Below are 12,294 nucleotides of genomic sequence, written 5' to 3' on the forward strand. Positions count from 1 at the left end.
CGCTTTTACAACACTTTTCTCTCACCAAAGACTCTCCAAACCAGGCTGGTTTTCCCCTCACGAAGGCAGCAGGGCCAAAGAAAGCCTTCTACCCGGCCCGTCGAGCTGCACACAGCCACCAGGCCATTTCTGCTCCTCTCAGCCCAGAGCAGGTGCGCAGCCAGTCAGTGCCATGTCCCGTAACTGTGGTGTAACAAAGCAACCTTGTCATTTACACAAGGTTTCAGGAGCTAGTTACATGTAGCAGATCTCACTCCAAGAGATAAATATTTAATATATATGTGGATACATATGTATAAATACATAAACATACATAAAACTGAAAAGGAAAGCCCAAAGCTGGCCGTTACTGACAGACCTTCCTAAGAACCCGGAACGCTCTAACTGTGACGACGGATTTAGCAGCAGCTCAGAAGGTTGCCCCCCGGGCGGCAGCACGCCCGCCGCCGGCGGCCACCGGCCCCACCGAGCCCGGGCCGGGAGCCGCCCGCACCTTGCACCTTGCACCTGCCGGGGCGGGGGGGGGAGCGGCGGGAGCCTCCTTCCCCGGCGGGGCGCGGGGACGGCCTCGCTCTGCTCACGGCTGTGAGGTGAGGAGGCGGCGGCGGGGCTGTGCCGCTCCCCTCCTCCCAGCCGCTGAGGAGAGTAACGGTCGCTGCGCGAGGAGGAGGAAGGCGGGAGCCCCTTCCCACTCCCCTCACGGGGCCGGGCCGTTACAGAGGGCGCGCGGCCGGCGCCGACCTGTGCCCCCTACACACACACACACACACCTGTCCGCGAGCGCGGCCCCGCGGCCCGTACCTGCCCCGCGCGCGGTGCCGGGCGGCCACTACGCGAAGGCGGCGAGGAGAGGCATAGGGCGGGCGGCGGGCAGGGGGCGCGCCCCGCCGGACCTTTAAACGGCCGCAGGCGGGCGGCGGCAGGACTACACTTCCCGGCGGGCCTCTGGGGCCCTGCCTGCGGCTTAGGGCGCAGGCGCGGTGGTAGGGTAGGCGGTGGCGGGCGTTGCGGCTGCGCTCGGCCTTCACCTCACAGAGGCGTCGGCGCCACTGCCTGCCTTCAGCGCCTGGCAGCGAGGCCCCGGCCCCCTGAGCGCGCGGCCCGCCCAGTTCGGTGTGCGGCGGGAGGGCACCTCAGGCTCCTCGCTCCCTTCTCCCCCTCCTCGTCGCCGCGCGCGCGGCTCCCTCGGGGCCGCCTTTGTCGGGCCGCGGGGCCCGGGGCGGCCATGTCGGAGCAGCCGGGCCTGGCCCTGCAGCAGACCATGGACAGGTACGGGGGGGGGGGGGCGGCTGAGGGACCCCCGGGATGGGCGTGTGCCGCGGGGGCCGGTGCGAGGGGCAGGGCTCTCTGCTTTCGGGGAGGACCCGGAGTCGGGCAAGCTCTGGCGTAAATCAGTGCGAAATGTGGCGGGCGCCGGCGTGGTGTCGTTATCGGTAGGGCTCAGGAGGGCCGCGGTGTCGCCGTGGGGTGTGGGGGGGTTGCTCTGGAGGGCTCCGGGCCGGAGGAGGAGGGCAGGGCTGGAAGGGGCCCCGGGAAGGGCGCTGGGGGTCGGGGGAAGGCTGCCCAGGCCCTGCGGGGATAGGGGAAGCATTGATGTGCTCGTGGAGTGAAGCACCCAAAGGTGAGCTCGGCTTACCTCGGCCTCTCGTGGTCTGTTGCTGGTTTTATGGTCTCCGGAGAAACCTTATGGTCGCCTTTTGGAGCGCTGTTAAAAGGCACAACCTATAAACTACTGTGACTTAAGGTTAGGGGAGAAAGCATGTTTACTTTTCTTAGGTTTATTTTCTCTTTATGGCTTCGTTTGCTTATGTAGCACTTTCACCATGTTGCGCTGAGGGTTTAAGATTCCTGATGTACAGCATTGAGTCATCCAGGAAGCCCTTAAGACTTTCCCCTATAAACATCAAAATAAATAACCTGTTATTTAGCAGGTGTGATATAGGCTGGTATTTCAGAAGGTGGGGACCCACAAGGAATCAGTCTTTTGCTGATAACACCTGTCAAGCTTTAAGCACAAGGAAGCTTAAAGCCTGGTGTTTTTTCTCCTTTTCAGGTCACCCCTAAGGAAAAAAGGATTTAGCGAAATGCAGGCTGTCATCAGGCAGATGCTGGAGACATAAAGCTATGTGAGGCAGGGGCAGAGCTTGCACAGCCTGGAAGGTGAGGATGATGAGGAATTTCAGTTTCTTTCAGAATGAGGATAAAAGTGAGTTGTTGTGGAGGGAGAGAAAGTGCTTTTTGACCGTATTTTAGGAAAACGGGAGAATTGAGTTTATAATTTAGAACAATAACTGTCAAGGAGGCTAGGAGTCAGGAACTAGGAATGTTTTTGCAAGAAGTAGCAGGAAGGAGGTAGTTTTAGAAGTATTATCAGGAAAGTAATCAGTTTGACATTTTCTGTGAACTTAGGGAATAAAAGGGAAGAGAGTTAAGACAAAATAAGGGGGAGGATGATGGCAGAGATATTATGTAGGAAGAGGGAAGAATGAAGATTGAGTGGTTGAATGTTGCAGAATCAATTCCTCTGAAACTAAGTAAAACTCCTTTCCATCCTATTTCCATCCTGAAGTTTGTAGTCTGATGGTACATAGCATGCTGTTATTTTGAAGGCAAAGGAAACTGTGGTATTCTGAGTGGATGCCCTACTGTCTGTGGCTGTTTTATCACATCGTGAAGCCCTAATTCAGCCTTTTGGGATAGGTCTGTGAGGTGGTGTTTATCTGTGTTGTGAGCAGTAAATCAATGTAATGGAGATGACGGTAACTGAAAACTGAACCCTTTCTCTTGCATTTGTAACAGTAGTTGGGACTGACACCCAGAAGGCTGCAGAAATCACAAATCTTTTGTGATATTTTTGCAGCTTTTTTTTAAGCTTACATTTTGTAAAAGTGTCCTGTTTCCTCTATCTTGGAAGAGGCTTTAGAGCCTTCCCAGCATTAGCAAAAGCACTGTTCATGACAGTGTTACAGCAAACTTTATACAAAAACCATTAGAACCACGTGGCATCTAGAAAGAAGTGGAAGAAGTCATGAAAGATTTAAGTGAACATTCATTAACTAAATTTCTTTTTTTACTTGGTGGCCAAACCAGTTCACTCTTCTGTAATTGTTATGCCCAATGCATATGTGGGGTTTGATGTATGTTTAATAGTCTTACATCCTTTCAGCTTTGTGAAATTGTAGTTTGTATCTCTGGTCCTTTTCAAAGACTCTGTTACTCCAAATTTAGTAGGAAGAGTTGGTCACCTACAATAGTTGGAAGATGTCCCTGACTGACTTAACAACAAGGACAGTGGGAAGAAGTTTGAAGTACCTAGGCTTCATAAAAGGAGGTATGAAGAGAGACTGCTGGTGTCATGCAAGAGTTTATTGGGCTCAGTATAGGAGACTTAAAAACAGTTGTGTGGGGGACAATGAATGAGTGGTACCAAGGAGCAAGATGCCAGTAGTAGAAGCTTAGAATAACCAAGACCTCAAGATGCAGTCAGTATAAAGAAGTTTTGGGTTGCATACTGTGTTTATACAGTGGGGTTACATCAGAAGAAACAGGGAAGAAACCCATTTTTGTTCATCTGGTATTTATCAAGATGATGCATAACGGCTCTCGTGTTTTATGTAGCTATGGTCAAGATAAACCTTTGATATTTCACTTTGGGGGATATAACCTGTGGATTAATTCTCTGTAGGGATTCTGAAGGCCTGAAGTGCCTCTTCTTCCATCCTGTTATCCTTATTGCTAAGCACAGGCACTTATTTTCTTGGGTAGCAAGAAAATATGCAAAAGCTTAAGAGTAACTGTTAATGCATTATAATTTCACACAAAGAACATAGTGTTAAATTGAGATCTCGTAGTGAAGGATGCAGAAAATAGCTTTTCAGTGAATAAGGCTTTCATTTGCATCTAATATTTAGGTTCTTAGAAGGAAAAAATTAGCTTTCTGTTCCAAGTAGGTGGTCACACTGAGTGGTGGTGTACTGTTGTATTGGGAGTAAGTTTTTGCTGTAGACTGGAAAGTATTCACTGCTTCATACAGAAGGGTCAGAGCTCTTAGAGCAAGTTCTTAAATTATGTATTTGTGAGAGGACATCTGGTTTCGCTGGGCTCTTGGGTTGTACACCTTCTTTAATAAAGCAATTTGGATTTCTCTAGTACGGAGTGTCTGTAGCATCTCAGCATTGTTGCCTGGGATTCATTTCCCTTTTAGGACCTTGTACTCCATCTTCCTTACTTTTCTTGCATAATTTTGGTCTGTACTACTTTTTTGACAAGCAACACACTTCTAATAAAAAGGATAAATAGCCGTTGAGGTGTAATGAGTTTGTTGCTTGAAATTTCTAGCTAAGGATTTTATGCTCAGTTGAAGGATTGCTACAGCATGAATGCAAGGGGGGAGGAGAAATTAATGTGACCATGACACAAAATGACACTGCTGTCTGGAGTTTTCTGGTTTGTGGCATTCCAGAAACTAATCTGGGTGATTATCGTGATCCTTTCTTGCCTCCAGGTTGGAATTTCCATCTTTGTCATTTTTTCTTCTGGCTCATGTTTAAGTAACAGGCTGGGTAATAGCCTTAAAATGCCATCCTTTTCTGCATGCAGAATTCTGTAAAGGGCCATACTCCTGGAATGATGCATGCACTTGAACGCAGTGTTTATTGGTCTAAATAATGAGGTGTTATTATTTTAATCCCTTCATTCATGTTTTTAATGCCTAAATCACAGAATAATAGGAATTTCCATTTGAAAAATTAAAATTCTGGCAGTGTGTGTTTTGTTAATCAATGTAAAAACATTTTTCAAAATTTAATTAAAATTACCAGATTACTTGGAACTGCCTTAGAAATTGTAGCTATTGCTCTGAGTGTGCAAGAGAAACTTTACTTGAAAGTCAGTCCTAAGGCATTTGTCAAATTTTAATAGGTAGAGGCCATTTGATGTGCTGTATGTATTTTTAATGCAAAAACATTTTCCTTTTTTAAGGAAATACCCAGAAATACTCAATGCTGAATGGTTTTAGGATCTTGAACCTTTACAGTGAAATTACTGTGCCTTGTATGCCAGCATTATGAACTGAGTCCTTATGTTTTTCAAATACCTATTTGAAAAAAGCCTTAAAGTAGAAGGTTTTTTGTGTATTTTCAGGTTTTCTATTCAGTTAATTTTGTCTTTTGTTTCTGTGAATTTTGTCTCTGCACTGTTTAAGAGCAGTTCTGCCAACTGAACGTTCATAAGCTCTGTGAGCTGTCTTGTGCAGCCCTTGGACCAGGTGTTCTGGCTTCTTCATGCATATTTCAGACGTTTTCATTCTTTCTGGGTAATGTTGAAATTAAGATGCTGAACTTTCTAGTAGGTTCTGGTGCTAGATTTGATTAGAAACTTATTTTTTTAAATACATAGATTTTTTCCTGTATCATTTGCTTGTTAAATGTAATTCTGTAGCTTTGTTTATAAGCAGAAATAATGTGGAAATTCAGTTTGTTTTAAAGTTTGTACTTGTATCTCGTCAGTTTGCTGTTTGGTAGCTCTCTAACAGCTGGGGTGCTACTGCGGGGTCGTCAGTTAGCAGTGACCCTGTACCTAGCACCCCCGTAGCCGCCTTAGAGGGCTTCCCTGGGACTCAGAGTTACTGTTGCTGAAACATATGAGAAAACAAAACTGTTCACTGTTAATCTTACTGTGCAGTCTTTTTACTATGTTGACTGAACAGTTGCCTTTTGAAGTGATAAGATTTTGGAAGGTTATTAAACTGGTACCTGTCATAGTGAAGTCAGTGACAAGCCCACGTTGATGGAAGGCCCAGACGATGTAAATATTTGATTCATTCAAAAATAATCTTGGAAGCTGTCCGATTTTTTCTTTTTAAAAGTTGTTACTTTTAGGATAAACATTTCATTAGATAGCTTCCAATTTATATCTAGTGGTGATAATCTGGTCAATCTGCTGTCTTCAAAGAAAAAACAAGTGTTTAGCCATGCACCTGCTTTTTCCTAGCTGTATCGTTGCCTGTTCTCACATTAATGTGAGCCATAATGCAAAGATGTGCTAATATTTTTAAGCTTTATTTTCTTGACTTCAGTAGTACTATGTCTGGATTGCTCTTGCAATTTGGTTATACTGAGGGTTTAGATTGCTTTTTTTTTTTTGTTGTTTTTAGAGGATGTTCTGTGGTGATTTGTGGTAGGTTTTTACTATCTCAAGACAGTGCCTTCCTCCAATATACTTGCTATCTGACCAGCAGGGTCACTTTTGCTTTTTTTTTTTTTTTTTTTTTAGTATTTAAAGGTGTTAGTCAAAATGTGATGGATAATCTGTTGAAGGTTTGCACAGGTATGCTCTGAAGAATCAGTGTAGTGGTCATTTTAGCATGCTTTAGTTAACAAATTGGTATGCTTTACTTGCTGAATGCATAGCAGTTCTTTCAGCTGTGGGTTGATGTGTAGCCTTTCTTGAAGGAAAGCAGAGCAACATCATGTGGCTGTCTTGCCATTTCCCCTTGCAATTCCTGTTCTCTTAAAGGAATCCATCTGGTTGAATTGCAGGTAGACTTTAAAATCAATTAAAAGATGACATGCAGAATTATAATTTTCTTAAGAAATTACTTATACCATGAAGAGAGGAATAATGTTACAACTGGATTCTCTTTCCTAGAGCACTGATTTGTCAGAAAGATGCTAGCAATTGAGGTTCAAAAGTTGCAAAACAGCAAGTTCATGGGTTCTCTTTGTTTTCTGAACTGTGGTCTGATTCAGTTATTTTCTTCAATAAAAAACCCACAGTGTTTTGTACATCGCTTCCAGTTGCTCTTTTTATTCTGTTCTACATGTGTGATTGTGTCTGTTTTGGTATGAATCTTTTCCTCCTGCTCTTCAGAAGTGTGGGCTCTGATTTAGGTTTATTTGCACTGTTAGCTGTTTGATACTTCCTTAAGCAAAGACATGGGTTAGGATTAAGACCCGAATGCTGCAGCGTAACCAATATAATTAGTGCAATGTGGTCCTTGGTTTAAGAGCTTTCTTTGAGCTAGCACTGGATTTTGTGCACTTCGAATTGTCTCACTGACTAAAATTGCCACGCGAATAAATCTTTGTAGGAGTGGAGCTCAACCAGATAAGATACGCGGGGTAATAAACAACGTAAGACACTTCACAGACTTTATGTAGCATTCTTACTTTTCAAGAAGTATTTTCTCTGCAATTCTGTTTGTTCTATTTCTGCTGATTAAGCATGCCTCTCTCCATTGCCCTAACCAAAGGAACTGGTTTCTTTTTACACAATACAAACAATTAAATGCTGTTTGTTGAAAGAGGGCTTTACCAGGCTTTTGGTTGAATTTTGTCAGCAACCAGAAGTACCTGTCTTTCTGTTGTTCCTCTAGAGTAGTTTTGACTTGCTTATAAAGTAAAAGAGTAAAGAATTGGATTGTGCTGGGTTAATGTATACCAGAAAAGAACCGAGGTATTCTTTCCTGTCTCCTACTTCAACTAATTGGAAGCTAATGTTGATACAGGAAGGAAAAAGCAAAATCATATATACATTTCAGAGTGAGTTTGAATAATGAAAATTTGAAGTAGTAGTAACTAATAGTTTTCCTTTTTCATTATAGCTTCATCCCAGGTATGTCCCCCTATTGCCAAAGGTTCTGCATAGGTTGGGTTCTTCCTGTGTGATTAGGGAAGACTGATGCAGGCCTGTAGAATGCCTTTTGCCCATCTGTATAAAAGTGTCAGAATGTTACTTATAAGCTATCTTAACCTTTTGACTTTCAACTTACGTGCATTATATTTCCATTTTGGCATCTGCTTTGATATGCTTAAGGACAAACTTAAATGTTCAAACTTAGCAGCTACTTAACAGTTAACTTCTATCTGCAGGTAGGTAACTGGCCCTGTTATTTAAGTGTGAGGAAACTCCTGAGAAGCTGTTTATCCCATTTGGTACTAAAAATCTTAGTATCCCATATACATTGATTGTCAAGGCATTCAAATATTCTCATGTGTTGTAACTACTTCACCTAAAGAGCTGTACAGAAGACAGTTTATTGGTAGCTTCTACATGATACTGCTTAACTGTGACCCTGGGCATGGTGTCTTACAGTGCTTGCTGAAGTTAAACCTTGTGGCAGCTAACACAGATGTATCGAGTAACTATTTTAATATATGTAATTTACAGAGAAAGATAAATTACAAGGTTCAAATATTAAATTTGCTCTAAAAAAGACGCTACAAAACTGAAGTGGTAGTGAATATGCAAGGTGTTTAGGGCTTGTTTGTTTGATGCTTCTGTCATCCTAATGTGCTTCTGGTCCTACTCTGCTGCAGAGAGGGTGGGTAGTTCTGTGTGTGAAAGTGATACCACTTTCTGATCTTATTTTTCCTCTCTCAGCAACAGAACGAGGTGTATGCTAGCTTGTTATAGGCTGTAATACCCATCTTTATCCGAAGAGTGCATGACTTGCTCGTTTTTACTGGCACTTGTGGCTTCCCACAAGTAAAAATAAAAAAATGACAAATCCATCTTCAGTGCGGAAGAATGAAGGACCCAGTCTGAAGTGGTTAAGTTATTTTAAGCAACTGCTTCTGTTTAATGGTTCTAAATGAAACTAATTAAGGATGCATTAAGTGCCTAAAGGTATGGGGCACATGATTTACTAGGAGGAACAAGAGAGAACAGTTCCTGTTTAGTATGAAGAAAAGGAATTGCAAGGACCAAGTAATAGTCTTCTAATACCTACTGAGGAGGTTATTGAAAAGATAGAATCTGGCGCTTTTTGGAGACTTCTGGCAGGATGATGAGAAACACTGATCATAAATTCGAACTTGAGGCAGGGGGACAAATGATACTGACAGTTGAGTTCTGGAATGGGATGTCCAGGGTAAGCAGTGGATTCTCTGTCCACGGGGCTTTTCAGGACCCAGATGCAGAAGGCTCTGACAATGTTGTATGAATTCATTGCTGCTTCTGCCTTGGCTGTGAGCTCTGACTAAAGATCTCCTGTGGTCTCTTCCAACCCAAATGATTCTATGATAAAAGGTCTAGATGCAATCCCAATGTATGCAGAGAGACAACACAGCGTTAGGACTCCAGTTGCAATGCATGACATGAGCAGACTGTGCTGGTTATGGAGGTGTGCCTTGTCAAGGTATGTGTGTTAACAAGACAGTGTTAACACATTGCAAAGGTGGTGAATAATAGAATTTCAGTGGGTAAAAGTAGCTGGTGATTTTTTTTCTGTCTTTTTTTTAAAGAAGCCATTTGTATCTAGTCTTTTGAATCTAATCTGATTTCTTCACAATCTTTCCAGGAAATCAGAATTTAAAAAGACATTATTTTAAGGTTGTAATGTCTCCTTTATGTAGCTTTCTGATCTTGCCTCATGTTACATATGTTTCTCTTCTTCCTGGGATTTGAATACTTTGTTTAGAAGCCAATATTTTATACTGGACTTAGAATGTGCCAGCACAAGTTAGCCTTCTGTGAAGGATATCGTTACAGAAGGCCATGTTCTGAGTGCTTGTGATTGCTCTGCTGGTGAGTCATGCAGCCAGTTCTGCAGGGCACAGGGGAGAGTTACTTAATGTTATGGTCAGGCTCCTTGGAGTTTGGGTCACATTTACTCAGAGTAAAGGCTCTTCCAAATGTTCAGAGCCTGCCAAATTTGAGTAGCTGTTCTTGAGCTAATAACTAATTAGCTAATAGCTGATTTTGAGCTACTAATATCAAGAATGTCTTCTTGGAGTTTAAAAAAACACTTTGAATTGTTTTTTTGTGATCTTTGCCTCAAATTGTTCAGTTTTTATTATGAATATTAGGAAGGTGTAAGATGGCAGGCTCTTCTAGAGCTCTTAGGTTTGCGCTCTCATACTGTTAAAAATAGAAGTTATAAACTGAGAATATAACTTGAGTAATAGCATCTATTTTATAAGCTCTTGAATTCAAAGCAATTTGCTTCCTTTGGAGTCTTCCTGCCAATTTTTGCAGCTTTAGAACCCCACTTTCCATTTTTCTTCTTTGGATGAACCGAACAAAAATTGCTTACCCAGTTTAACCACGGAACTCCGTAGGTATGTATTGTACAAGAAACTGAACATTTCACAGTTACTTTGCCTAAGAAGGGAACGTGAAGTGAGCAGCCATAGGTTTGGTTTCTAAGTTGATGCTAATGTGTTTACTTCTAAATGTATTATGCCTAAAGACTAAATTGTATTTTTACATGTGTGATACTGGAAAATTACTGCACGTTTGGCTCACTTAATGCAGACTGAATGGAACGTAACTGCATTTCTTCTCTTTTATCCTGTGCTTGTCACAGCACAGGCTTAATGTCAAGATGGATACTGTTTTAAACGTGTCAGCATTGATCTATTCTGTATTTGTTGCTTCTGATATTTGTAACATCTGCTATCTACTTTATACATATACCACAAATTACCAGTATTGGTATTTTTCTGATGTTTTCTCTTCCCCTTCCCCCCATATTTTACATTGTTTCATGCTTTTTCCTTAGTGGAAACTTAGTTTTTTTTGTCTTTTTGAGATTGGCTGTTGTATTTAACATTCCAGTTTAAAACAGATTAAGAATATCTTGATGCCAATCTTTGAAAACAGATAAGGCTAGTGCTTGCTTAAGGAAGCTAATAAGTAAATGTTAACCTTCTGTTATGGAAAAGTAAATCTTCGAGGAGATATGAAGGACTAATGCTTGTTATTCCTTCAGAACTTGAACGATTAAAGGTTAAATTCTTTTACGTCAACTGAACACTTGTTTAAACTTGCATCTTGGCTGATAGAGGGCAAATGGGTATAGTTATTGCTCATCAAATGGCCCAGCTAATAACCGAACCGTGATGAAGCAGTTGTGCAGTGATACCTACCCTTGGTGCATGGGCAGCGCTTCCGAGCAAGCTGCAGTAAGCAGAGTTGTTTTGATGTCAAGGTTTGCCTCAATGCTAATTCGTTTAATTCTGCAATTATGTCAGAAAGCTGTTTTCTGGGAACACTGACTGTGGAAATTTTTGTATGTGTAATTAAGCAAAAGCAGTGTCTTTGTATAGCATCTTAGCATGCTTTGAGTCTCCTTATACTAAGAAACAGCCTCCTGCATTTTAGAGCCTCAAATTAATTTTCTGCTGCTGGCATTGATATTTTTTCACTCAAACCTTTCCCTATCCTCTCTTTATCTGTAGTCATTGAGCATTATAAGATGGAGAGCTAAATGAGTCACTTTCTGTGCATTGTTCTTGATTAAACGTTTTTTGCCAACATTCTGTATGCATTGGTTTAATTGAAGTGTCACTGTCTAGCTGGAGAGGGTATTGACTGAGCTACTGAAAGCAATGATGCAAGTAATCTTTTTCTCCCACAAAAGAGTAGAATTCAGGTCATGACGACTGTGATCAAGGGTGTAGTTAAAGACACTTTTCCCAGGAGGCCTCAAAAGATTGACGTTTGACAGATACATGGTTTCTTGTTTGCTATGCTTTTATTGTCTGGCAAGTAAATTTGATGCATTGGAAACCATGGAAACAGACAAAAATCAAAGTTTAGCACATAGAGAAATGTGTAAAATATCCCTGGGGAGTGAGGACTGATGTAAGAATTTAATACAGTAGATTGCAGATGAATTACAGGAAGAATGACTTTTAAATCTACTTTGAGGTTTTAAGCTGTCTTCCTTTGCTAAATCTGGCAGTGTTGATAGAACAAAGGTTTTTTTAGTGTCAGATAATAATCCATCCTCCTTTAATCTCTTATTGGTATAAAAATCAGATAGTTCAGCCTGTCAGAAGTTGGGTGTTCTACCTTACTAGCAGGTCATGTTATCAGTTGGAGAATGCTGTGTGTGGTCGTCTTGCCATCTGGAGTTCTTCCAGCATCTTGAACATGCTAGCTGCTTTTCTTCCTTCAGCCAGGGTAAATATTAGTATACAAATTCTAGCTGATCTTGCTTCTTATTATTTTGATTACACACTGACATTATGCTTTGCAGTTAGGTGCTGAGAGAAGCTGAGACCTGAAACAATTTCTCCTGTTTTTTTTCATTTTCCTCCTCAGAGGAGCGTTCAGACATTCTGCCATAGAGTGGTGTGACCACTACAGGCAATTCATATGTGGTTAAGATGTTTAAAGGAACGTGAAGGAAGTATTTGTATATAGCCTCTAAAACATAACTTGCTAATGTTTCATATTACTCTGTTATTACAGTGGTACTGTTACATCAGTAATATTACATATTACTGTTAGTTTTTACTTTCTAGGTTCATCGTCATTGCTGGCTTTGTCAAACAACGCTAAGAA

At 41.9% G+C, this 12,294-nt stretch overlaps 2 protein-coding genes across 3 annotated transcripts in view; one reads left to right on the top strand and one right to left on the bottom strand.

The window, feature by feature from the left end:
* The window catches only part of CPEB3 (cytoplasmic polyadenylation element binding protein 3), a 92,259-nt gene extending 91,299 nt beyond the window's left edge, over positions 1 to 960 (bottom strand). The window contains exon 1 of one of the 2 annotated variants that reach the window (XM_050712052.1): positions 802 to 960. The gene's annotated coding sequence lies outside the window, so the exon portion shown is untranslated. The remainder of the gene's footprint in view (positions 1 to 801) is intronic. The other variant, XM_050712051.1, reaches the window with a different exon arrangement.
* Positions 961 to 965: 5 nt separating this feature from the next.
* The window catches only part of MARCHF5 (membrane associated ring-CH-type finger 5), a 29,098-nt gene continuing 17,769 nt past the window's right edge, over positions 966 to 12,294 (top strand). The window contains exon 1 of the mRNA XM_035541613.1: positions 966 to 1,269. Within this exon, the coding sequence (XP_035397506.1) occupies positions 1,226 to 1,269 (44 nt within the window). The 5' untranslated portion in view covers positions 966 to 1,225. The remainder of the gene's footprint in view (positions 1,270 to 12,294) is intronic.

This window comes from Cygnus atratus, chromosome 7, assembly GCF_013377495.2.
Source record: "Cygnus atratus isolate AKBS03 ecotype Queensland, Australia chromosome 7, CAtr_DNAZoo_HiC_assembly, whole genome shotgun sequence".
Lineage (NCBI taxonomy): Eukaryota > Metazoa > Chordata > Aves > Anseriformes > Anatidae > Cygnus > Cygnus atratus.